The sequence below is a fragment of the Temnothorax longispinosus genome, chromosome 11, assembly GCF_030848805.1.
Source record: "Temnothorax longispinosus isolate EJ_2023e chromosome 11, Tlon_JGU_v1, whole genome shotgun sequence".
Lineage (NCBI taxonomy): Eukaryota > Metazoa > Arthropoda > Insecta > Hymenoptera > Formicidae > Temnothorax > Temnothorax longispinosus.
In genome coordinates, this window is record NC_092368.1 from 1,208,909 (window position 1) to 1,235,835 (window position 26,927).

The following is a 26,927-nucleotide window of genomic DNA, read 5'->3' on the forward strand; positions in this document are numbered from 1 at the left end:
TTTATAGTAACTGAAAGATCCTTCATTTCGCATGGCATATTCCTCGATTAATTCCATTTCTAATTTCTACCAACGTAGATTAACTTTAACTCCAGGTTTAATTTGCTTATCTTTTTCTAGTTTTAAGAATTGGAAAAAAATGAAAGGCAAACTAAACCAAGATTAAAATTAACCTGTTTGATAAAAATGGACGTAAGGAAGATTCCACGTTTGAAGAGGAAAGTTTAAGTGGAAAGTCCCTTGTTTAAAGAGGGGAGAAAAATTCAGAAAAAAAAAGATAATAGAGTACAGAGGTTTTGTGTCAAACTGGGACAGTCTGGTATCAACTGGAGATAAGATTAGTCTAATATCCCAAGCCTTAAAAACCTCCAACAACCGCGTGATGACAACGAATGATTAAATGTCATTATAAACGTGCGTAATAAATGATTGATAACCGTCACTTATAAGTTCACATCTCTTTCTTCGATCCATGGATTTGATGGTAAAAATGTCACATGTCGTTCGAAGGATAAACGATTACATATTTATAATAATTAAATGGTACGCGATACGATCATAACCTTATGGAATATTATATTACGATACAATCCCACAAGATAAAAGACTTATAGATTTGGAGATTAGGAAATAAACACAGAAAAGCACAGACGAGACGAATGAACGAGGGCAGAAACCTGGAATTTCGTGAAATTACACGGAAGTCGGAACACGAAAACATCGCGTTCTAACCCTACTCCCGATCATTGACGCGTCGCGCTGAGGTTCGTCGCGGCGTTTCCCGGAACCACTTCTCACGGCCGACGGCGATTGGCCGAGGCGAGCGGCCATCGCGGCGCCGCGCGTGCGCGCGGCCGCGGCGGACCGCGTTTAATTTCTCCGCGAATTTATCGGCCCGCCCGTGGGAATCGCGGAGAAAAATTGAGACGGAAAATGGAAACGCGCCGCACGCCGACACGCGGGCGCGTCGCGTCGCCGTGTGCGACGATCCGCTCGCGTTTCCCCCGGACGCGACGCACGTCGTCGGGGAAACGCGACGGACGCGCGACCGCGACGAGGAGCGGCGCGGCCTCCCGTCGCGGCGCCCCGCGGATTTTTCCTGGACCCGCGCGCGAGATTTTATTCTGCGCATGGAAAGCAATTTTGCCCAATCATAAATAGGGCTATTGTGGGGGGATGGTTGTATGCCCGTGGCGCATTTCATACATCCGAGTGTAATGGTAACCAGATAGAGAGGCGCCGCGCGCGGGGACCATCGGCCGGCGTTAACACCCGGTAAAATATCCAAAAAAAATATCAAAGTTGTACGTCGCGGTTACTCGGTGGCGGGTGGAAGTCGCGCCGCGCGAAAAATCGCCCTCGCGATCCCACACGCGGTCACCCGCGTCCGAAAGTCCTCTCTTTCTCTCCCTGCTCCATCCGTTCTGAACGGATGGAGCCTCGCGCTCTCATTCCCGCCTTCTTCCCTCGTTTACGCCGTCCGCCGATCTCGTCGTCCTTCCCTCGCCTCGCGGCTCTCTGGCCGTCTCCCCGCTGAAGACGCGAGATCACCCCGTTTATTTTTTTCTCTCTTTCACGCGCCGCGACATGTCGAACGTGACGTGTGTCGAATGGTGCACAGTGGTGTACGCGAGTGCGAGTCGTCGCGGCTGCCGACTTTTTACGCCACGTCCGCGTAGAACGCGGATATTCGCGTGCAACCGTCTGTGCGTGCTACGTGCGTGCGTGCGCGCGCGCTCGACCGAGTGATCCGTGACGTCAGTGGTCCGATCGGTTGTCACCTGTCAAGCCGATGCCGACGTGACCCTCCCCTTACCCCCGCTATCTCGTTCCCACCCTCTCGGTCCCTGTCTCTGTCGTCCCCTTTTTCCCCTTCGTCCTCCCGCTTCCCTCTCGCTCTTTCTCCAACTATCTCTGTCGCCACCCTCCCCCGATGCAACCCGCGAACGCAATCCGATCCGCGCCGCTCCTCCCCCTCCTGTGACTATCCTCGCGCAATGTCCCCTCTCGGTTTAACCTGTGCGATCGTCCCCCTTCCCCCCCTTTCATATTTCCATTTCCCTCCTCGCCCTTGCCCTCGCAGGGATTTTCTCCCTTCTTCCGCAGCCACCCTCGCTCGTTTCCTCCACCTCATTGTGCCAGCTTCCATCCTCGGCCCTCTCTCGTTTCATCTCGCTCTTTTCAGCGGCTATGCCAATGGCGTGATCTCGGCCCTTTTTTCGCGGTCAATCTCCAATTCCTCGTAAGAGTCACGACACACTCGACGAGCGTCGCCCTTTCGTCGTTCCGGCCGAGCGACGGTTTTCCGCGGAAGGCAATTAAGGGGGGCGGAAGCGAGTTTCGGGGGGCGCGATTCCACGTCCGACGGAGATCGCGGAGTAATTTTTCGGTTTTTCCTCGTCCCACGTTGGCTACGCCACTGATCAGAATCGCGCGATATCTATCCCTTTTCTGTTTCTTTCTCTCTCTCTCTTTCTCCCTTCGCGTTCCCTTGCGATTCTCTCCTGCCTCCCTTTTCCGCCCTTCCCCGGCAGCGGCAGCAGCAGCAGCAGCAGCTTATTCACCCTGGTCGCCTCTCTGCCGGCCCGAAAACCGAAGCCGAGGCTTCGAAGCTCGAGCGCGACCACCACCACCACTACTACCACCACCAGCAGCAGCAGCAACAGCAGCAGCAGCAGCACCACCGGCACCGGCAACCCCACCCCACTTACCACCCTCCCATCCACTCCTCGATATAACCCCGCTCACTCCATCCGCCGCGACGACCGCAGACACAAAAACAATAACAAATCGATTCGTGGCAGCGATGGCGGCGGGGCGAAGGGGGAAGGGGTCAGCGCGAGGGGTAGGACGACTGCTGAGGCCCCCGGCGCGCGATGCGAGGGAGAGGGCACGCGCGCGCAAGAGGGAGAGCGAGAGAAAGGGGCGAACGCCGCCGGCGGGGGACAACGAGGAGGAACGTCCTCCTCCCCTCGGCGGTGCCCCTCCCCCTAGCCCCCCGTCCCCCCGTATCTCTTTCCCTCTTTCTGGATATTGTATAGAGAACGTTATGCTAAAGTATGCATGCACGAGGGTCGGTCCAATGGTCAGGAATCTCGCGAGTTCGTTCGCTCTACAGCGACACGTATCCGGGACCCGGTACACCCGTTTTCTTCACCGCTCCGGTACTCGCGGATCGCGGCGACGCCACGTTTTTTTTCTCTTCGCGTTATCTGACATCGTTATCATCATCTCTTCGTCTTCATCTCCTCGGTCTTTTTCGGCATCGACGTCGTCGACGTAATCGTCATGTGTGTAGCGTGGGAGGCGGTGCTAAGCTGCTGCTACGCGCGTGAACCTTCATTCGATCGGTAAGGTGGAGATCGGCGGTGGCCCGGCCTTGCGGTGGACGAGAGGGAGAGCACTGGCGGGGGATGATTCCGGCGTAATGACGATCGGCCCGAATTGTTGCGGTAGGCCACCATAGGGGCGCCCCCCCTTCCCCGCTCCAAGAGAAGGGGGAATTTCCTCGATATTCTTGCGATTTATTCGCCCGACCGTCTCACCTGACTCACCTCCTGTCGTTTGAGACGCGATATCTTTTCGCCGATCTCCCCACAGTCCACGAAAACCCGGCTCTTCTTCATTTCTTGAACAACTTTGAGAAACGATATTAACGGAATCTGCATACTTTATCTGTTGATCTTCGAATGCCACGTAAAAAGATTTAAATTTAGAGAAAATTAATTAACGGATCAGTAAAGGTAGCTCGCAGAACGAAATAGGGACAGTTGATTTTCCGCCAGAATCGAATACCTCGATCTGATCCGGAGAGGGGTGATCCCGGTCACCGAGTATCTGGGTGAACGCACGTGGACGGAGCTAGATATTCATTTGTCTATTGAAACTGGAGGGAGACGAGAACGTTCCTCTTAGGACAATTCGTAACGTCGAATGCTTCGCTTGTTTCGCGTGATCTCCCGATCTTGTGTTTATATAGGTTACAAATATATCTCTTTAAGCTTCATCTTTGTTCTCGTTCTATCAGGAAGACGTGGCTTACGACGACTGGTGCGAAGGTAAAATGATCCACGAGACGAGGAGGAGAACATCCGCGAGTCTCTCACATTTGAGGAGATACAGATCGAAAGTTGAGCTATTCTGACGACTCGAGCGGTATAGATCCGCGTGGAAACAACTTTGCGAGAGTGATAATGGGGCATCGCGATATGAAATATCTTGGGACGAGCAAAAGTCGATGTACGAAACGCGCATAATTCGCGTTCGAGAGTTTTCAGAAGAGTGCTAAGAGAGGGAAATGAAGGAGGAAGAGAGAATTTTAGGGAGATAATCTTTCATGTCGCGTGACACTTTCTTCCGCATCGTTATCCCCGCTTCGAGCACGCTTCGAGACGTTTGACCTCGTAACTCGAATTACTCGAGATCGAATTACTTACCCCCGACCCCCGATGGTCTATTGCCTCTTGACGTGCTTCTGAAAATGTCTTCGCCCAACGAGATCCCTCGGAAAAATAACTATAAAATAATTACGAAATTGCTTGGAGAAACATAATCGACAAAAAATGAGCATCGTGCATTATTTACAAATAGATTTGATACATACGTTTAAATATTTCTTAACGATTTAATTAAATGCAGCTCGATATAGAAAGCGCATGTAGATAACGATTTTATATATAGATAACAAATACTCGGCACGCTTGAAAATTGCACGTAAGTATTGATTCGAGGGCCACCACTAATCTCTCTCTCTTCTCGCTCCCTACCCTTCACCCTTTTTATACCGTGCAGTCCATACAAACATAATGAGGCACTCGAGCACTGTTTCCAAGCGATTCAATCTTTATTAGGTTCAGAGTATATTTCTAATTTTATATTCAACTTCTCCGCACGTAATCTCAATGACAGTCCAATAATATACCGATACCTCGGAAATATACCAAATACTGGGACGATTTCTGAAACTGAGTTTTATCAGTTTTACTTCACACGTGAAATTATATCTTAAAAAAACGAACAAAAAAAAATTGGCTTGTCCCAATTTAATCGTGAACTCTCGAATCCACGATCAATTCCACCGATACAAAATGTATAGTGAATAAAAATAGTTTATTTGCACGTCTCCTATATCTCTTGGAAATTATTCCATCCGAAAGAAAGATATCGCTGGACAATGGTTTTTATCGGAAAACACGCTTTTTTTACGTGTAACACTTTTTTTACATCATATTAATTTCAAAGCCAACGTGTACGTGTTTGTGTGCGAATACTTTTTTTATTCACTGTAAAACAGATACAACATATAGATTATATCCTACGAACCGATCCCACGGATCCTATCAACGGGCAATCGTAACGTTCCAGATGGAATATGGGATCTGGAGTCTTCACGTCGCGGGTGAACTTTGGGGTGACCCGCGTCTCGCCCGAAGGCATCCGATTCTGCCTTCCGGCGCGACGCAGATCCTGCCAAGGGCCGCGTTCGCCCTGAGCGCCCTGCACCGGCCCGACATGCTGCCGCTGCCGCTGACGGCGGCGGGGCCACCCTATGTCCCGATGGAGCTGGTCACGAAACCAGCCTCGATCGCGTCCATCAATGCCGAGGACGCCGAGGACGCGGAGAAGAGCACGAACGGCGAAGATGAAGACCCTCCGCAGCGCGACGACAACGAAGGTAACATCGAAAAGGCCGATCAAAATGAAAACCAGGTAAGACAATTGTCTCATTATTATACGGCACGATATTGAGCCAATTGGAACAAAAAAGAAATACTAATATATAAACAAATTTATAATTGAAAATTTTTTCAAATTAAATAAAAATTGGCAAATAGTTTTGAATAAAGCTGTGAGATCTCTGGTGAGAAATGGAAGCCTGAAATTTAAGTTGTATCAGTTTTCATGTAAACTCATGTCTAACATTTTTAATTGTAATACAAGCACAGGGCCACAGGATATGTTTTTTTGCATGTACCGATTAGACTTGCGTGCCAAACGAAAGCAATGACAACGAAGATGCCGGTGACGAGAGCGATACCGGTAGCACCAACAGTTCACATCGATCGGCAAACAACAATCTATCAATCGCGAAGCTTCCCGATCCGATGGCATGCTTGGCCCTCGACAAGGTCGGTCCGCGAAACTATGTTATCCGATGCATGAACATTTAATTGCTTGGCACATTCGAATCTGAAACCGATTCTTCGATTTTTGTAACATAATCAGTCATACACCGACTTTGTGTGTGTCGGCATTATATTATTAATATTTTACCACTAATATTCAGGAAGGAACTCCTGTTCTGAACGGCTGGGTACTGGGTGCTTACACAGCGATGCTGGGCAGACTGTCTGCCGCCACTGCGGCATTAGAAGCGACGGAAGTTCCCAATATTCCCTCCGACAGTGATTCCGAGAGCGAGCACTCATCCTACACTGAAAAGTACGTAGAATGAATAGAATTGATCATAGTCAAGCCACAATTATACTTTGTTTTTCTTAAAGATCATTTTACCTTAAGAAGGACTTAACTTCAAGTTCATAAAATTTGCTATTGAAATTAAGATCGCAAAGTTGTGGGACATTACATTGTTATTATTACATTAGTTGGTGACAATAATATTACGTGGTTTAAGATCGAGAGGCAGCAGTCCGAACGTGAGCAGCGTTCATCGCGGCTACTCGTGCGGCTCCTGCGATGTGGTGGCACCGACGAGACCGGCTCTGAGAAAGCACATAGCCGATTGTCATCCCGCTCTGTCCGGCACGGAGACTGGGGAGACCAAGAGGTGTCCGTCCACGGGCTGTGACTTCACGACGAGCAGCAGGTGCGAGATGGAGACCCACGTGGCGGCGCATGTGGCCCAGGGAATGACGCCTACGGGGAAGAAACGCTCGCTGGCCTTGCAACGCGTCAGGTATAGGTACTCGAACAATTTTACATAACTAACTACATCTAATCTGTGTTTTATCGAAAAAGAGATCCTTTCGAATCTTTTATTCTTATTACGGAATAAAACTCTTATTAGATATGGAATGAATGGAATAAAAGAAAGAAATGTATCTCTTTTTTGGGGGAAAATATTATTGCATTCTTTCAACTACCATTTCGCAATGTTCTCAGGTACGAGAGGGAGGAATATCGGTGCTCGCTATGCTCGTACGCATGCACGATCGAGAAGGCATTTCAAAGACATCTGCGAGCGCACGCGAGAGGCACCGCGCCGGAGACTAGGGTGAGTTGCGCCGTCTGCGGTGCCGACCGATCGTCCGAGGTCGATCTCAGCAGGCATATGCGAAGGCATCGCGATGACCGGTACTTTTGCTGCGATATCTGCATCTTCCGCACAGTGCAACTGAAAAAGGTACTTGAAATATTACTTGTTTTTGCCACAGAGGTGTTAATTATACATACATAACGCTCATTTGCTACAACAATGACATAACTCAGAAAACAAAATTTTCCAAAAAATAAGTTTGAATGTTTTGAATCATTAAAATTATACTTTTAAACGCGATTTTGATGCAATAACTGATTTGTAGAAGAACAAAAATATCTAGCTATATATTAGCTCTTCATTCTGTGTATTGAATTTTTACTCTCCTTTTGCAAACAGTTATCAAAAAGTGACAATTTTTGAGTTATGTCATTGTTGTAGCAAATGAGCGATATATACAAGAAAGCAAAAATTAAGGATTGACTATGTTAATTATATCTTGGAACTTTTACAGCTAATACAACATCGTCGTATGCACACGGGCGAGAAGCCGCATCTGTGCCCGCACTGCGCTTACCGAAGCGCACGTCGTGACAATCTACGCAGCCACGTACGACGAGTACATAAAAAGGAGAATCTCTATTGCGACACCTTCAGTCCGCGTGGCATGTTAATAACTCCCTCGCTGTTGGCCTCCTCGAGGGATACCACCGATGTCGACCTGGTACAGAGCCCGGCATCCTCGCCGTCCTCAAATCCGGACGTGACCAACTAGCGAAAACGCCCCCGAAGAACGAAGAGAAGAGCAACGGCCCTGAGAGACTTGCGGGAAAAGAAATCTGGGACTCGCCTGTCCTTTATACGTCCTCATTTTGTCAATACTGCGATCTAGATATATTAGAATTTACAGGAAGGCTTGTACAAGTGCTGAACTTGGCGGACAAACGAAGGAGAATCGCGATGAGGTGAAAATTAAATCCGAGAAAAATTAAGAATTATTTATAATTTTACGAAAAAAAAAGCAATTTAAGAGGTAAACTAGAAGCAGAGAGTTAAGATAATTTACGAAATTGACATGAATAGAGAAATGAAGTCGAAAGAAAAACTGTTTTCCAATCCAAGAAAAACGGATTGTTTTCCAAATCAGCATCGGCAAGGCTTCCCCTTTTAGACGTTAGGAAACGTATAGATTATTGCATGCGAACGTCGATAATTTAATGTAACCTTTGAATTCTAACGAGATCTTGTATTAGCTATGTAAACGTCCAAGTGTTACATTATGTAGCCGATTCGATGACGGTCGGTAGACAGCCCGTTCGCATCGATCGATGACGAACGGGAGAAAGCTGCAAAATGGTGCTAGAATCGTAGATTGATTGGATCACGGAGAAAGACTGAAAGTAGAAACGAATTCACGGCGCGACGTGACGTCCATCTTTTACGCTCTTCCCGCACTGACCGCCGTGACTAAAAAAAAAAGTGAAAAGAAATTACAAGTTTCAGCAAAGTTTAAGACTGCAACTCTATACTGTTCCGGGGATTCTCGTGCTAAATGTTTACGATGCTTTATTGTTTCCCATTAACTATTGGATCGTTAATTAATTATTAGCGTCTACATCTTTAAGTTTAATTTCATTCTTAATATTTTTCGAATTTGCTGTAGTTTTTATTTTTATTTATTTTTATTTATTTTAATCTCGATTTTATTTTTTGTTTTGCCTGCTTTGATTTTATGATCGGTATTCAATTCCGAAATGAAAATTTTATTTTTAGCATCATATAGAGACAAACAACGATCAATACATTTATGCTCTTCAACAGATTTGAGCAAGAGCTCGCAATACTCGCATGTATATCGAGGCGGATGCACGAGACTCGATCGAATCAGGCCAATGGTTAATGAGATCAATAAAAGCACCGAGTCACGACACGACATGTCGCGAGGAGCCCAACCGGGATGGAAAGGTGCTATTTTACGAAGATTCGTTTTAACGTTACGTGTCTAGTATATAGTTCGCTCGCGCTGCACGAATCACCATGCTATAAATATAATTGTTAAGTACTTGTTAACACGAACACATTGTTATCGTTGCCTGAGTTGCCGTTACCATTTACGTTAGCACTATTTACGATTAACAATACCAAAACGATGCACTATTATGATTACGCAAGTAAATTATAATGACAGATATAGAGCGTATAACGAGATGAAGCCTAACGCGTTTTGTTTTGCAGACGATGATGTTTCAAAACATCTCCATAGAACTCTTATATCATTATACTCCTTTTACATCATACGTCTTTAAATTATACTAAAACTCTGTTCGCTCTATACAACGTATAGCACATTTTTGAAAGAAAAGAGCATAATTGTCATCTGCAAAATTTAAGCTCGTTGGACGCACCCGTTCGCTACCGATACAAGTGTCTCGCGTACGTTTCTCTCTTTAGGATCCAAAATCATCCCCGACGATCGATCGCTTGCTCGTGCGAGGGGGAGAAAGCGAACGAGATCGATTGCAATTGTCGGAAATATGTGTCAATTTTTAATGTATCATACAAATACGTTGTAGTCGATAAACGATTTTGAAACGGCGTCTCACGTCAAGTAGCACGAGAGGATTTCGTGCACACCATGACACGGCAACGATGATCCGTCGTCTCGCCGAGAATGACATTTCTCGCGAAAGAGTATCGTTCTACTATATAGACGCTATAGCCATTACTATACAATACTATGCTAAACTACAAGGTATACGATGATGCGAAGCCGAAGCTGCACGGCATAAGGTTTCACTCCTCCGGCACATTTTGACGCTTTATATTCGAACGCGTTGCATATGTCGAACGTTAAAGTGAGTTTTTTTTCTTCGAACTCTAAACTTATCATTATCACTTGTACATTTAGCGACTGAATTTTTCCGGCTCATTACATGTTCGCATTGACGGTGTTATCTTCGCTAGAAGTATCGCGAGTAACGTAGATCATTCCGTGCCAAGTAGCATAAATTTTGAAATAAGCCGTAATTACGAGCGAATGTGATTTAGATTTTAATTAATTATATTACATAATTATATATATATTAAATATTAAATTATATTTTATCTTTTAGGTATACGGATGACTACTATAGTAGCCAAGATGATTACGATTATGCGTGGAAGTTGGTAAAAAAAAAGAAACCGTTTATTCCGGATTTACATAACGATGTAGGCCCGTTCATCCGAAAGCAGATGGTTTAACATATACCGGGTGTGCGCTATAATTCACTCGACTATGCCGAACGAAAATCATGAGTTATACATGCTGGTATACGTGCTATTTTGCTTTTGATATATACATCGGTATATTTTGTATTCGTAAAGAAACGCATTTACGGTGCAACGGGTTTCTCAATGCGACTTTTTATATACATGATTTTACACAAAGCTGTCTCGACTGAAGAGGGCGACTTGCTTTTTTCCATTTCTCGTCCGCGCATATCTACAAGTCGTTTCCAAGATATGCCGTACGCGTTAGCACGTTCAGAATATTTATATCACGAAATAGTTTTATCGGTGCGCGTCACGACGCGCATAATTTACAATGATTATCCATGACACGAAGGAGGTTTCAGAAGTTAATTACACGTCCGCAATTAGCGCGACTGGCTCCGTCCGCCGTTAGTATTTACTTGGAGTAATCGTTTATCTTTTATTTCGGTCAAAAGTCATAGCACAACTCGAGTAAAGCGTTCCGTACGTCGTACGTCAGGAAAACTGTCACGAAGAATCTATATATGTAATAGAGATAAAGGAAAAGTTCCGAAGAGACGAGAGACTTGCGAAAAGTCCGTGGGAAATTTCAGTGCGGCCGACACGTTTTCTGGCGTTTCTCATAGTTTGCGAAAACGTAGTTTTCCAAGATGAGCGCCTAACGAGAACACCTCATTTTATCGTATCGTCCGAGCGATCAATCTCAGGTGCTGCCCGAGATTTATTCGCATTATTATAATTACGAGCTCATAACTGATAAGCAGCGGCGCCGTGCCGAACATTATACGAACAAAAAGAAAAGAAAATAAATGCGTGCCAAAGTGACCCCTGATAAGAGGGATGAACGATGTTCTACGGAAGGAAGATACGCGAGGGGTGTAAGCTGCTGCGGATGTGAAACGTGCGACCAGATTTCTTCGTTAGCGGAAAATTGCGCGACTCGGCTCCTTACATCCCAGACCGAATCTTTGGCCTCTTTTGTTTAATTGACTGACCTACGAAGAAAGAAAGAGGAAAAATACCTTAGGCACTAAAAGCACTTTTATCGCAAAACTTAAGATATAACTAATTGTAAGTATATTTAAACGTTTAATAAGTATAATGCAGGCGTAATTTTTTAATTAAATAGAAATATAATTTCGAAGTTTTAGTTGCGTTATTATTTTAGAACTTTTTTTTAAGAAATCCTCCTTTGGCCTTTTTTTTTAGAGGTCTCAAAGATTCAGCGAAGATTGCGAGTCTCGCAAAAGTCCGCAAACGCAGAAGGATTTCAGTCTGATCGTCCGCTTCCGCGTTCGTTGCGAGCATAAACTAGTTGTTACAATCTTTTAACTGTTGAATTTTTGCTGTAGCAGTAAGTGTCTTAACGTATACCTTATATAAACTACACGATAATATATTCTATATTAATGTTTCTTAGATTTAAATCTAACATACCGTACCGGACGTGTCTACGACGAGTGTCGTCGCTTGTGCTCCCTTAAGTGCGAATTGAAGTGCTCTCTTAACTGCTCATTGTTGGAATCTGCGAAACAGAGCAACTCAGTTATTTATGCCATCGCGAGATCTTATCAACGACGTCGAGAGGATAAAGAATGAGGGTCAAGTGTTTCAATGCAAAGATATTGACCTTTGGATAACATCGCGGTTGGTTGGAGAACTGGGCAGCATTTATTGAAAGTAAAACATTCCACATCGCAAGATTTTCATTTGTATTTGTAAATGACCATAGTTATTGCATTATTCCTATTATAGAAAAAAATCGTAAAATAATTGGGCATTAATAGGCTTTCTTATTCGGTACGAAAGTCGCGAGGCGACGAAAAATTCGTCGAGGAACGTCCGGCCGGTCGTCTTAAAAATTAATACAATCTAAATGTGATAATATATTTGCTATTAAATTATGACATAACGATTACATTATAATTAACTAACACTGCGCGAAAACGTACGAAGAAAAAAATAAGCAATTTTAAGAGTCCGTATACTGAACGATGGTGGCGTTACGAGGGTGATCTGAATATTCGCACTACGACGATTTTTTCTGCAAGATATTGATCGGCTGAGCGAGTACAAAGCGATTAGAAAATCGACATCTGTCGAAATCTGATCGAAATTAATGCGAAAATAGATGTGTAATTTTTTATAAATTAATTCTTTGCGCTAACTCGGCCCTTTTTAATATCATAACTTCTCACGCCCAAATTTTATCGTTACGTTTCAGGAATAACTGAGAGCGTGAACGATATTCTGTAATAAACGGAGAACAATATTAATAATTATTCTAAGCCAAGAAAAAATGTCTCATATAAGCAGTAAATTTATATTATTCGATGTTTTTCCCGTTATATATGCCAGTTTGTCTTATATCCTCAATTCATTGCCTTCATTTACATATCTTTAGTTAGTCTTGCTCTTCCGCAAACAACGCTCAAGCGCAAAGAATTAAAAAAATGAACGAATCACGTCACCCTCGATTCCGACAGGAATTCGAATAAAAGTGCGAAGCCGCGTCTTGCTTGCCAAAAAATAAAGACTCTTGCGCTCTACGCATAATATATACACAAATATATAATTATATAAATGTACGTGTATGTGTGTGAGTGTGCCTAAAAGATTTTTTCCTCGGATTAATCTCTTAAACTTTCTATGTCATTGTCTTTCTCTCTATCTCACTCTCTCTGTCTCTTTATCCTACTGCTCTCGAATCACATGTTGCAGTCGTAAACGATTTCGAAGAACTATTATTGTAGTTTGACGATTTCGGAATTACATGGCAGATTCACGATGCCTCGTATCCGTCGCCACGTGACCGGATTAATTATTAAAATCATCTTATTGCAATATACATAATAATATTAATTTTTAATTCGATACACTTCGCCTATGCTAATTGTAAGACTGTGTATGATCTCTGTAATACGAATATTACAGAGTTGAAACCTATATATTTCATGAATTTGATAACTTAAACAATTTGCCATTATTTTCTCCACAAATACACATATATTTGTTAATATAATTAGGGTTTTTAGTAGAGAAACCAAATATTTTTTTATTTGCAAAATAGATTGGTACGGGGTGTCATAAAGCTATTATTAATTTGGATAAAAGCGAAGAGAGGAGATTGAATCGTTTATCTCAGCCCTTACCCGATAAATTTCGCAAAACGTTTTGTTTCTATTGTCTCTCTGTCTCAATTAAGAGTGCAAAAGTATGTCAAATTACAAACAATGTGTTTTTGTTGTACACGGACCAATCGTCTCATATTACAAAATAAGCGAGGAATAATTGCTCAATTAAAAATTACTTAATTACGATGATGTAATTTGATCGTCCATAGGCATTCCAAAAATATACGTATAAATGTAGAAACAGATTACGCGCGTTTGTTAATTTCCGTCGTAAAAATTTTGCGCCCAAAAAATTGCGTTATCGGCTGAGGGCTGGTCGCATTGTTTAACGATTGTCTCTCTGTGTTCCAACATAATAGTAGATATTCCGTCGATCGTTCCTCTTTATAAAAACGAAAAAAAATACTACGCAGCCGCTACGCAACGCACGCACTCGCGATTTCGACTCCTCGAGACTACCGCGAGCGATCTCACTCTTTTCTGCAAAGTATACGAAAGTAAACGCGCGTTCCAATTTTTGCCTCAAACCCTTGAAAAGAAAAAAGAAGGCAAGGCACATCTACACCAGATACTCGCCTACGAACTCGCGCTTGAATATTTTTTTACGATTTTATGGCCTAAGTATTCGGCGTCACGTCGAAAACGTATAGGTATACTCTTTACGGGTTTGCGCGACCGACTCGATCGAATCGATCGCGGTAAATTAATCTTATGACGATAAGGGGAATTATATAATAAAAGCGAGTCGCTCCGCGGGAATATAATTTCCTCGTGTGATTCTCGATAGTGAATGATGATGATCTCAAAAGTCATCTCAAATATCATTAATTTGGTAAAGTTATGTTAATTTTCTCTCTCTCCATGTAATTATCCTAATTTTTTATTCCTCTTTTTAATCGTTCCATGGCAAAGGTAATTTTTACATTTAAAATTAATAGAAACGTCCTATTGTCTGTTACAATTACCATTCCAAGTTCCATCGACTATTTTGCTAATTACTATATTTTTAAATCCGTGATGTAACATTGTATCCCGTCCTTGAGTATTCGCCAAGGGATCATCGGCAATCATCGAATCGTTTCGTCACGCGTTTTTATGTATACGGCTGGCTGAAGCGCGTGTGCGTGCGTGCGGGTGTACCTGCTTATATGTAACGATCAATCTTAAGGAACTAATTAACGAATAAATAGTTAAACTTGTCGTCACCATTGTGATTTAAGATAGTAGAGATACCCAGGCAAGTCGCTCGATAGGTGCAGGTGCAACTGATGAGTGCTCCGTTCAAATATATTATCCTAAAATCTTATTAATTAATATAATTAGTTTAATAAAATCAACGAATGAAAGTGATACTCGCATAGTTATCGCTCAAAATAAGCTGTCGTTTAAAAAATAGAAATTATATTTTTATAAGTAAAAATATTATTTAACTTTAAGCAAACACATAAATAAGTATTTTCTTTCTGTATTCTGTTCTGTGACATCAGATCCATGTATGCAATTTTGTTGTTTTTTTTTTAATCTTAATCTATAAAATTTTATAACAATATATTGTATAGTTTGCACCTGCATGGAGGACTCTCGCCGGGAAAACGTTTACCTGTTTGTATAGCCAAAGTCGTCATTTGTCTTTGGCATGATAAAAGTCTTAATAAAGGTTTCATTAAAATATTCTTCGTAGAATAATATCTCTCCTTATTCACCATATTGTTTAATTTCTATACATTTCGCGTGGCATATGCAGTTGCTGTCACATTTTCCTTCAATTAAATTTGAGATAATTTATAACACCGCGACACTGGATCTATAAGTTGCATTTACTTTATTAAATAGGCTAATTAATCTGGGATTATGGATGGCAAATTGAATATTGAATCGCGTGTGAATTGTAGCAAAAATTTCAACGACCACATAGTGTGTCACCAAAAAGAAATGTAATTGTTTTTATCCAATGTGTTAATAATTGTTCTGTACAATTTTTACTGTGGAATTTTAAATTTGAATATGGGACCTCCTATATAATCTATTCTGCTAATTAGTAGACTTTCGCATTCTGCGTTGTACGGCTTGGTAAAAAGTTTAGACAGAAAATGAATAACACATTCCACGTGCAGTTGCATTGGTGGCCGTTGCAATTGTTGCCTGCGATGGCGTTGGCCTGGTCCCCTTCTCCGGCCTCTTTCCACCACCGAGGGCACCTCGAGAGGAGCAAACGGCGGATGGATGTGGTGGGCAACGGAGACGACGGAAAGCGGAGCCGCGTCAGTGCATAGGCACGAGCTGCGCCGTCGGGTGGACGACGACGACGACGCGTTGCTCCGCCTCCTTTATCTTATCATTTCTCACGTCATTTTTATTATCTTCACGTACGTAAACGTCGGCAGTTCTACGCAAAAGTCTGATCCGCATTTGATGAAACGCGGCCCAGCATCCCGCGGCTCAAACATTTCTAAAAATATACTCCGAAACGTCGAGCTCCACGAGGAGAAAGGAGAAGGCCTGCGCGCTCACAAACTGTGAAATCTACAGTTCGCTTATTGTGCCCGTGTGTCTGCGCCCCGTCCATGTGTGTGTGTGCGTGGCCTGGAGCACGCGCGCGCGTCTTTCTCCGCTCGTTGCCGCGCGCGCAAAGTGTCTCTTTAACTCGTTAAATGCTCTCGACCAGCACGTACTAGGCTCCCCTTTCTCGTAAAAATTCGTTTTTGTCCTGAAATTTGGATTTATATTAAAAATAATATAAAATAATCAATATAGAAATAATATCTGGCATTAATTATCGAATGTTCTTCTACAGCTTCAAGGGAGAGATTCGGTGTTCGTTTTTATTTAATATAACAAGTTTTATAAATTTACCATACTTCTCCCATGATTCACTCGTGTAAATCCGTGAAATTTGCATAAATACAAATGTGAAAAATTACAGATGATGTGTGTATAATTATGTACGTGAGCGCGGGTGCGTGAATGAGTCACGTGCTAATGAAAAGAGATAGTGGACCCACATCGTGGACGGAATACAGATGAACGATCGGGAAACAGACGTGGACCCCTTTAATTCGAAAGAAACTCTCGTTCGAAGAAGAAGAAAAAAACGAAATGCTGTGATTTTAGATAGTGAGACTCACTGCGAGAAAACGGGAGCGGTGTGATTCGAGAGAAGGAAGGGACAATCGGGTACACCACAACGGTGGGACAACGACGAGGTAGGTTTTTGACCCTGTGTTTTGTTGCTAACGGACAACAATGGAAATCGTAATCTCCACGATAATTCTCGATTGTGTACCGTTCTGAAAAAAGGATATATATATTTATATATTTACACATATGTAATTTTTAATTGCGCGCGATGCATACATACCCGAAGAATCCGCAATTTTTGTTTTTATTCTCTGTCGAGGTAGCTCCATCAATTTGTACGCACAGAAACGCAGCTAGACTTCTCGTCGACGAGGCATCTACAGGTGTTTTTGACATAAGAAAAATTAATGACAATGTGCGCGAACTGTTGGCGACGCGTTTGCGAGCTCCATTGTGGAGCTCACATGATACGATAACTATATATACATCAATGCAACACTTTCTACATGTTTCATAATGAGCTATGTATCTCAAATAGACCGACTCACATTTACAAATATTATCTTGCGTAATTATATAATTTTGTTACCCACAATCGTAATGTTTGCACCATATAACTGGTCGTTAAATAAAAGTTTCTTTAATGTATGGAAAATTATCGATTTATTGATATTTCGGATTAGGTAATCATTAAGGCTTGTTACCTCAATCAGTAGTTCGTTGCTTCAACAGTGCTCTCTCTATTAAATTTGTACTTTCTTATCTCGAGGAAGTTTCGATCTGTTAGAATCAGTTAGAAGATAAGGAGTTACTTATCGTTCATACCGTTGATCTGACGAGAAGCTGGTAAGTCTGATGATCATGTGAGTGGATCGTGAATCATGAGTTTCATTGGAACAAACGCGCCAGATATGCCGCTTCTTTATTCCGTAATAGATTCTTCTTAGCGTAGCACTGTTCCGCATATTTCTCTGCAACCTTTTTCCTCTTTCCCTGAGAAAGTTAATTCGTAATATTTAAAAGAGAGAAAGAAAGAGAAAAAAAGAAGTAACATAATGTTTAACAAGGTCAGCGACATGGAACTCTCAATTTTAGACTTGATTTATTTTTAGCTGCTTGGAGAATCCATTCTTGTAACATTCTTCACATGCTTAAGCGTTTACTTTATTTTAAATACAACTAAAGGTGATAGCAAGATGCGATAATGATCGATGTCTGGCTCAGAATTAAGATACAGATATGGAATGATGGATGTGTACTCACTCGCCACCAGTCGGTTGGAATAGTAGCCGGAAACTATGGGTGACGGTATCGGCTTTCGGAACGATGATTCACCCTGGGACAATTCATAATTTCCTTTCTGTTTGCGTCGCTCGTTTGTTTTGTCACGCGTTCACTGCGGAGAAATAACAATTTGATTAGTTCTGAAAACGAATAATGGACTAGAATAGAGACTAGCTTCAATAATGGCACCAGAAAAACGCGCTTTTCATTTGAGAAGTCCTCTCTTACGAAAATTACAGTTTCTGAAGCAGAGGAAAAAAAATGTAAAAATGTATAGAATCTAATACTATTGGCTGAACTACTAATTTAATTGCTATCATATTTTTTTTAAATATATCTAGGTGACCCTGATAAATTGCGGGAAAAAATTTCCAGTTCGAGCTTGCGTTAATTCGAGCCGCGAAGAGTCAGAGGAACTCTCATATGTCTCAGGATCAATGGGTTAACATCGGAACATACCATAATTTTATTTTACTGGGACGCTACTACGCAGTGGAGGAATCAAGCTCCGTGATGGAGGTGAAGCCGATACCGAAGCCGCGATCGGTAGTGACCGAGAGCAAACCGATACCGGCGCCTCGAAGACTCTTGCCGACGACCACCTTGCCATCGACTCATTCCAGCAGTCCGACCAGCGAGTCCGGTCAGTCTGAGAAAAGCGACGATTTGAAGTCGACTAGCAGTGGTGATTTGAAATCGGCCTCCAACGATAGTACTCGCGGCAACCACGAGTTCTTTCGCAGCCTCAGCACGAGCTCGCGCCAATTGAAGGACGAGATCTCGGAGAAGATGACGGTGAAGGGACGCGCCGTTATCTCCAGCACGCGGAACGCCAGCATTCGGCTGGAGAAGTCGGTGAAGAATCTGTTGACGCGGCGGCTGTCGTCCTTGAACCAGGACGACGTGGTGGTCAGTCAGGGCGGCGTCCAGAAAAAGCATAAAGATCCGGTCGAGGAGGACAGATGCGTGTCGATGCCGGCCGACAACATCTTCAGCAGCATTTCATTTTACAGCCCTCTGAGCGGCAATCTGAAGAGCATGAAGAACGAAGAGGATCTGTCCACCGGTGGCAGGCACAGCCCGCCGCCTCCGGTTTATCCGCCACCCCCGCTTCCGGACGAATCTATCTACGACGAGCTGCAGTCCGTCACGTCGGGAAGTAGCGGCCGATACGACACACTCAGTTCCACGGTGTCCGACAAGATCGAGCGGGATTTTCCCGACTTCAACGTCCTCGGCTCCACGCGGAACCAGGTAAAATATCTTTAATCGCCTTCTCTCCTTTTGGAATTCTGCAATAGAATATTACTATTATTCTCGGCATTATAAGTAGAACCGGTTTTGCGTTTAAGCACTGGCAAAATTAAGACGCTTGCAAAAAATGATGATTGTTCCATCTGATTGGTAAATGAATAAAAAAGTCTTATCCTTCGTTCTTAAATCTTTCTTCCTCGAACAGACTAGCGATTCCGACCAGAGTCTAAACTTGTCCGACGTCAATGTAAGCCTATCGCACGACAAATCTGAAATCTCTGCCAAAAGGCTGTCGAGGTCAGACTCTTGGACCTTTTACGACGCCACACCGGGCACGAGAGCTGAGAATGTCGATGAGGTGGACAGGATATCCAGCGTAGAAGAGGAGAGTTTGGAGAAATCCTTCGAGAAGAAAATCTCGCCGGTAGATCGAACTTCTTGCGCGTCCCTCGAGAGCCAGGCTTCCATCCAAAATTCTCTCTATGAGAACCTGTCGCCACCGAAGGTCGATTGTCGGCAACAGCCGACGGCGATTCCCTCGGACACCAGGCTGCAGAGCAGCAAGTCCGTGCTCTTCGAGTTCGACCCGTTCGCGAGGACATCCGAGGACGAGAACGTTTATAGCAATTACGAGAACAACGATATGATGCTGCTGGAGACGTTGTTGGCTACCAACGACAGCGCCGACAGTACGCTGGAATTTCGCGAAAGCGCCGAAGAGGAGCAAGATGACGAGGACCTGGCGCATCCCGGCATCAATGTGACACCACCGGAACCACCCAAGAGATTTGACTCCCTTCCCAAGAACGAGTATGACGTGGCGGAAGGTGTGGAGCAACCCGACAAGGTTCAAGCGTCGGGCAAAAATCCGGCTCTCTTGCCGAAGCTGGCGCATTTGGTGACCAAGAAGCAACCCGCTGTTCCTCCCAGGAAGCCTTCCACGAAGGGTCCTGCGCTTCCTAAACCGAATGCGAGTACGACTGTGACAACGACGACAACGACGCTTGCCAACAACGACGAGGAGAGCGTTACCAGTCCTTCGTCGGGGACGCCGAAACTTGCCGAGGATCATCGCAAAGTGAGCGTGATACAAAAATTGAAGAAACTAGGACAGGAATCCACGGTGCACGCCATCAAGCCCAATGTGATCAGTTTCGTTAAGAGTGGTAGTAAACTGTTATCCAGGACTCGCGAGCACATCGCCGAGTCCGGCTCGAGGTCGCTACGAATGGAGAGGCCGAAGGTGAATGCTCCGCACAATCCGGTCACACACAGGGGACTAGTGTACAGGTAAGAGGCAATATATGAACTTGCGTGAGAAATATATTTCATGAGTCTCTAATCCCGAAACTTTTCTTCTACAAAACTAACAATTAAATCGAACGGTCAAATCGTTGACTAATTTGTTTCTAATAATTCAACAAGAATTTCGCGATTTACAAATTTAAAATTACACTGCTTAAAAGTTTTATTATAAAAAAAAATGTATAGGAGCGCTTAAGAGAAACGTATTAAAAAAAAAATTATCAAAGAAAGAGATTTCAAAGACTCCTTTTAATAACCGACTGCGATTAATTTTAACGTTTGAATAATTTATCGTTTAAACTGAGCGACCGCATTGATTGGAGTATTAATTAGAAATGTCGTTATTTCCTATGGAGGCCTGGAATGGGTATCGAGAGGGCCAAGGACCTCGTGCCGAGAGCGACAGTGTTGCTCGATCGGAAATTATCGTTCTACGCTGACAAGAGCATGTCTACGCTGAAAGAGGTCGTGGAATTAGAGACAATATACAGTATTCATCTGCTTCAGGATGTTAAGTGAGTCTGTTATTTTACTACGTAAACGCAACATACGTTGTATAATTATTTTCACAATTTTAAACAATTCTTTGCGCATTCTTCCACAAAATTCGCTTTATTCCATTATTATCCAAGATTACTTTTATCTAATTTATCAAAAAGGATAAAGTCGGTAAATCTATTTATTGTATAAGATAATCTAGATGTCCCACGTTTTATCTCGGCTATGAATGTTAGAAAATATAATTTTGATTTGAATCTAGTATCATTGTTCGATTAATAAAGTGACTCACTCGTTGGTATATATTTACATTGATCCAACTCCAAGTGTTAACGCCGGGCAAACGTTCCCCCAGGCTTACAGCTCTCTCTCTCTCTCTTTCACTCTCATCGCGCTCTCTCACTCTACAAGAAAAGTCTCAAGGTCCTCTTTGTTAAACGAGAAGAAAAGGAGAGAGAATCATTTCTCAAATGTAATCTGATAATAATTAAATTTTTATATTATATACAAAATATATAATATATAATTTAATTATTACACAGAGATATTTTAATACATCATGCAAAATAAAATAATTTATAATTGTTTAATATTGTACATATTTCAATTATATCGTATCATACATATAATATGAAATGAGCAGCTCTTTCATCACCAACCTTTCCCTAAGAAATTCTGGTCAGCTCCTGATACAACAGCATGATTCTCATAAATGCGCAGTTTTCTTCGCCTCGTATGTCAATGCGTCTAATCTGTATTTAACGCTACATATCTTTACTTCCCTTTGACTCATCATACGATTGGCACATCATATGTAGCTAGCTCGTCAGCCGGTCACTCGCGATTACTTGATGAAGACAATTTCGAAATGTGTGCAGGACCATGGACGGTGAGACGGTGCATTGCATAGCGATTAGCGGCGCGGGCAGACCGAGCGTGCACATTTTCTACGCGAAAGGCATCGCCGAAAGACGAATCTGGGCTCAGAGAATCCTCGAGGCGACCACGCCGACCTTCTCCACGAAGTACACCGCCGAATTCACCAGAGCAGGTTGGGCTTACTTAAAGGTATATATTAAAAAAAAAACAACGTAATAATAAAATCAATGCCTTTGAACAGAAGAGCAACAAATTAATAAAATGATAAATGTAATTAAAATAGCGTACAAAAATTTCTATGCGCAATTAATGATTAAGAGTTGATCGCTTTCGCATTTATTATGTGCTTTACAATTTTATATTAATCTATTATTATAAATTTGCAAGCCTACCTCAGTCGTATTTTAAGGTACGTCGAATTTAATATTTTTTCATTAATGTATCAGCGTTCTTTTTAACCACGGATTAAAAATTATTAAGAAATTATTTAAGACAGAGTTATATCAACATAATTTAAGTTTGTAATAATATTTACTTAAAGATACAAATATTAATAAATATTTCACAAAATCCTGAGTGTTCAACTGCTGAAACGTTCGCGCTTGCGAAAGCGGAAACCTATATGCTTTGACATGCAAATTCCTCCTCCACAGTTTCGCAGACGTTCTGAATATTTCGCGTTCCATTGCCACTGTGAATTGTTGAATTTTTTCGTCGTCGACAGAAAAATATGAAATGTTCTGTGTTGTTTTCACACGGTTGTAATGTATCCTTTGTATCCCTTTAGGAAGGTGTAACAGGTACCTGGTTCCCAGCTTGGCTCCTCTTGCAAGAAAGAACGTTGATTTACACGAAATCCTTGGAATCTACGTTTGCCGTGAACTTTGAACACGTAGACCTGCGAAAAGCGCGCTGCATCGGTAAGTCGCAACTGAAAACTTTGAAAATGTTATAATTCGAGCTGTTACAAATATAAGAATAAACTCTCACTGTGTATAACATAAAAACATGAGTTTGACGTGAAATAGATAAAATACATAAAAAGAAAAATTCATTTTACTTTAATAAATTGATGGTACGTTGTTAAATCAATTTATTTTTGTTACATCCTTATCGGTATATTTCATTCATATGTGATCAATATCAATGACTTGCCTCAGCCTTAATCTTTCTCGACAGATCGTTGAAATTATCGTGACCCAAATTAATCTTACGGCTGAAACGCGAAAGACGTGATCTAATGCGGCGGTAATAAGCGAATTCGGTTGTTGTCATCTTATCAGTGACTCAATATGCGATACGAGCTGTTTGATTAAAAATGCAACGCATCCTAAATTAGTCACATCCGTAGATATATATTCTGATTTACACAAATGCTATTAATACATTAATGTTACGCTAATATTAAATATTAGTAAAATAACGTTAATATTAAATATTAGTAAAATAATTTTTGAATGATTATTCAAAAATCATTCTTGTTTAAAAGAAATCAGTGAAAAGTCTTTTTTAAAATTTAATTGCCACTTAACAAGATTCTATCATTATTATCGTACAACTTTAACAGCGTATTTATTGAAATTGCAATATTGTGACATTGCAGTGTTGCGAGATCAAGAAGGACCGATCTCCGGAAGCGGAATTGTTCCAGTGGTAGTTGCAGATGCCGGGGGTAGCGGCGCCCTGCATATTGCCACGTCGGGAACCCACGAGGCGACCGCTTGGCGACACGCTCTTTATCAAGCGGCCACGAACTGCGGCCCTGCTTTAGACCAACAACAGATTACGCAGGACAATGTGCCCGTCATCTTGGACAAATGCGTCAACTTCATCTATGCCCATGGTGAGTCATCATCTTGTATCGTCGAACGAAAATAATATCGTGTAGAATTGTATATGTGTGTTCGATAATGTTCTGTAATTGACGGTCGCTAATTACTCAGTTTTCAAGTTTTCCTGGAAACGATAAAAAAAAAAATAATTTTCACATTTTCTTTTTACTTACTCTTTTATGTGGCATCTTTTATGTGATAATGCATGATAATAAAAATATTTCTCTTATATCATCAATTACATCCTGCATGATATACCGCGCGCAATGTAAATTCGCATTACCGCTATTATTAGAATTAATTACATTAGGTGAAGCACTCTGTATGATAATCAAGTTTCTCCAAAGAATTATGGTTGCATTAAATTCTAGTATCTGTAAACGCGATATTATGTGATTGTAATTGAATGTCTCACAAAATCTTATCTTTTAGGTATGATGACGGAGGGTATTTATCGTCGTAGCGGATCGAGCAGTGCCGTAGTAAAACTATTAGAAGCTTTCAGACGAGATGCATGGACCACACAAATAACGAGGAATTTGTACACGGAACACGACGTCGCCACGGTTCTTAGAAGATTTCTTCGGGACTTGCCGGATCCATTGTTCCCTTCTAATATACACGACCGACTTTGCCTCGCCTCAGGTAACAAATGTTCCATACAAAAAAGACTTAAATTCATATAAAATAGACGCGGTGAAGATTCTAGGATATTGGGATTAAGGGAATATAATTTTGAAGAATTAATGTTGCAAAAAAGATTAAAAAATCCATTTCCCTTTTTATAGAATCGACCAGCGAGGAAAATAGAGTGGCGACTTATCGGAAACTATTGTCCACCCTGAGTCCCATAACGTCGGCGACGCTCCGCCGGATCCTGGCGCATCTTCACGGCCTCAGTCAGCAGAGCGCCAGGAATCTGATGACCGTCGAAAATCTTTCGGCAATCTGGGGTCCGACTCTGATGCATGCCGGAGAGAATAGCGCCGAAGAGTGGAACCGGGCGGAGATCAAGGTCATCGGTGACCTCATCAAACTGTATCCGAAACTTTATCAATTGTCGTCGGCTGACCTGGCCAAGGAAGCGAAGATGCTAGAGATTCTGGAAAAACATCATGTGTCCAACAATGGACCGCGAGGTGCGCCTTCGGGGGATCTCAAGATCTGGATATACATCTTGTCGCAGAATGGAGAGTGTGTGAACGTCACCGTAAGGATCCTTTTCTGGCATTCTGTGATAGATTCCCTAGTTGGCTGCGCTGAACCATTCTGCGTTGCGCAATATCTTTTCGTTACAGAGTAAAGCGAAGCAAAATCAATAACTATCGACAATTTGTTATTCTGAATTCCTGCTAACGATTAAAATTTAGCTACAATCTTTCGTTTATTTATTTTTAATTAACTAACCAATTAATTAGATCGGACCTCAGAAGACTGCGTTCGACGTGTGCCGGGAACTCGCCGAGAAAGCCAGCTTGCCGTCTCACGAGCTGTGTCTAGAAGAATATACTCTGTCCGGCGCGTTGGAGCGGCCGTTGCATCACAGCGAACGTGTCCTGGAAACAGTGGCAAGATGGGGATACTGGGACTCGGATGACAGGAAGGATAACGTCCTCGTCCTCAGGAAAGACCGATTGTACAAGGACATCGTGCCTCTGGTACGTGTACTAAAGACAAAACAGGTAAAATTCGCACAAAGCTCTTGATGTCGTATCACGGTGAAATTTACTGTTAGCACAGCTTCTACACACACACACACACACACACACACACACACATGCAAAGATTATCCTATAAGTTCCCACGATCTAAATTTATATAGTAGAGCAGAGCGGGTTCAAGGCCGTACAAAGTGCGCGTGAGTTTTAATGCGGATCAAATTGCGTGATTCCAGAGGCGAAAAGAAAGACGCGTCCCGCATGCGCTGCGAAAACAGGATATGGTCTAATTGAAATTAATTATGTTTCTTCTCCTTCCCCTCTCTCTCTCTCTCCCCCCTATCTCACTCTCTATTCCCCTTTGTGTAGGTAAAGCCGCCTATGACGATCTCCGGCGAGCTTAAATTTGCGGACACCAGGACGAAGAACCTGAAGAGTTACCTCTTCGAGTTCAGCCAGGCGAAGCTCTGTTGTTACAAGGATAAGGTGTGCTCCATGAAACTTCATGAGTGGAAGATAGAAGATATTATTTGGTACTTGGGACACGAGCCTAAACGCAATCCACAGATGGGGTAAATATAGCATAAAGTTACATTTTACGATTTTAATAGATTTCTTGAAAAATACTTAAGGGATGTGCTTCCTTTCCGCAGCTGGTCTATCACGTTTATCACGAAGAACAAGAAACCAACAAGGTAAAAATATTACTAATAATCTCCATTAATAAATTTATTATAAATTTGTGTATTATAATTTAATATGAGATATATTTATAAATTTTTAATTGTATCCTTCGTAGAATTGACTGATGTTTAATTATCTTTCAGATGTAAGGACAGTCCATATTTCGGGAATGTTTTGGCAGGCACGTCCAAAGATGAGCAGTACAGATGGTTAGCGGCTATGCTCTTCGGGGAGTACCAATTAAATCTCCGAGCTTCCGCGGTGAATCTTATGGATCCATGACCAATTAAAGCCAATTAAGCAACTTAGTGCCTCCAAAGTGATTGATAAGTGATACTTTCGTAAATAAATCGCGTTATAGACTCTGAACAAATACGTGCATAGTGTCAATTAAAAGAACTGATTAGCTTAATATTTTATAGTTTACAGTTTTATAGGTTTTTTCTAAGCATAATATCCTAAGTCTGATCTCGTCTAACAAGCGCTTATGTAAATTGAATTGTCCCGTTACAAATTGATTAGTGCGGCCAATAGAAACGTCCTCGTAGTTACGAATCAATGATGCTGTGAAAGTCTATTGTTACAATTGAGTTGACAAGAATGCTAATTATCGCATAAATGTGTGACGAATTATGGAATAACATGCCATTTGTAGAAAAATACAATTAACGAAAGCTGAAATAGGCGATACAATGTTTTCAAATTTATTTTTAACATAAATATGTACATACACACGTGTGTGGTCAATAATTTATATATAATACATAATTCAATCTATCTTTTTATGATATTTTAGACAATTTGGAACAATATCTTGCTTTATAGTTACAACCATTAAATTCATTTTTGA

The 26,927-nt window shown here is 42.1% G+C and overlaps 2 protein-coding genes and 1 long non-coding RNA gene across 12 annotated transcripts; 2 read left to right on the plus strand and 1 right to left on the minus strand.

The window, feature by feature from the left end:
- The first annotated feature begins 1,116 nt into the window (after positions 1 to 1,116).
- On the plus strand, positions 1,117 to 15,276 carry LOC139822135 (uncharacterized). Of its 6 annotated transcripts, XM_071793723.1 has the most exons (8): positions 1,345 to 3,452; positions 4,028 to 4,058; positions 5,365 to 5,709; positions 5,982 to 6,128; positions 6,287 to 6,441; positions 6,635 to 6,922; positions 7,123 to 7,363; positions 7,731 to 15,276. In XM_071793723.1, exons 3-8 carry the CDS (start codon positions 5,365 to 5,367, stop codon positions 7,989 to 7,991), a joined length of 1,437 nt encoding a protein of 478 aa, XP_071649824.1. In that variant the 5' UTR covers positions 1,345 to 3,452; positions 4,028 to 4,058; the 3' UTR covers positions 7,992 to 15,276. The 6 variants fall into 6 exon arrangements, with proteins under 6 accessions (XP_071649827.1, XP_071649822.1, XP_071649824.1 ...); XM_071793726.1 differs by lacking the exons at positions 1,345 to 3,452; positions 4,028 to 4,058 and adding an exon at positions 1,117 to 1,275 and having other exon boundaries at positions 6,635 to 6,916; XM_071793721.1 differs by lacking the exons at positions 1,345 to 3,452; positions 4,028 to 4,058 and adding an exon at positions 1,126 to 1,275.
- A 534-nt stretch (positions 15,277 to 15,810) lies between these two features.
- Rhogap15b (RhoGAP_ARAP and RA_ARAPs domain-containing protein RhoGAP15B) lies at positions 15,811 to 26,811 on the plus strand. Of its 5 annotated transcripts, none has more exons than XM_071793714.1 (14): positions 15,811 to 16,293; positions 16,529 to 16,808; positions 18,309 to 19,221; positions 19,427 to 20,511; positions 20,883 to 21,041; positions 21,903 to 22,092; positions 22,691 to 22,823; positions 23,507 to 23,746; positions 24,168 to 24,380; positions 24,524 to 24,945; positions 25,154 to 25,417; positions 25,763 to 25,965; positions 26,047 to 26,088; positions 26,221 to 26,811. In XM_071793714.1, the coding sequence occupies exons 3-14, from the start codon at positions 18,391 to 18,393 to the stop codon at positions 26,357 to 26,359; spliced, it is 3,921 nt and encodes a 1,306-aa protein (XP_071649815.1). In that variant the 5' UTR covers positions 15,811 to 16,293; positions 16,529 to 16,808; positions 18,309 to 18,390; the 3' UTR covers positions 26,360 to 26,811. The 5 variants fall into 5 exon arrangements, with proteins under 5 accessions (XP_071649815.1, XP_071649814.1, XP_071649817.1 ...); XM_071793715.1 differs by having other exon boundaries at positions 15,813 to 15,971; XM_071793713.1 differs by having other exon boundaries at positions 15,811 to 16,808.
- Positions 16,819 to 18,300, minus strand: LOC139822138 (uncharacterized). The gene is made up of 3 exons (XR_011734453.1): positions 17,947 to 18,300; positions 17,509 to 17,676; positions 16,819 to 17,060 (listed from the first exon to the last, which is right to left on the minus strand). It is a non-coding gene; the product is annotated as an uncharacterized lncRNA (long non-coding RNA).
- Positions 26,812 to 26,927: the final 116 nt, after the last annotated feature.

Excerpts from the sequence above, each read along its gene's own strand:
- Rhogap15b (XM_071793713.1), top strand. The coding sequence starts at position 18,391 with ATGTCTCAGGATCAATGGGTTAACATCGGAACATACCATAATTTTATT. Across the intron at positions 22,093-22,690 it reads CAGGTTGGGCTTACTTAAAG|GAAGGTGTAACAGGTACCTG; the intron begins GTATATATTAAA and ends GTATCCCTTTAG. Across the intron at positions 23,747-24,167 it reads CAACTTCATCTATGCCCATG|GTATGATGACGGAGGGTATT; the intron begins GTGAGTCATCAT and ends CTTATCTTTTAG.
- LOC139822135 (XM_071793721.1), top strand. The coding sequence starts at position 5,365 with ATGGAATATGGGATCTGGAGTCTTCACGTCGCGGGTGAACTTTGGGGT. Across the intron at positions 5,710-5,981 it reads CCGATCAAAATGAAAACCAG|ACTTGCGTGCCAAACGAAAG; the intron begins GTAAGACAATTG and ends TGTACCGATTAG. Across the intron at positions 6,129-6,286 it reads CATGCTTGGCCCTCGACAAG|GAAGGAACTCCTGTTCTGAA; the intron begins GTCGGTCCGCGA and ends ACTAATATTCAG.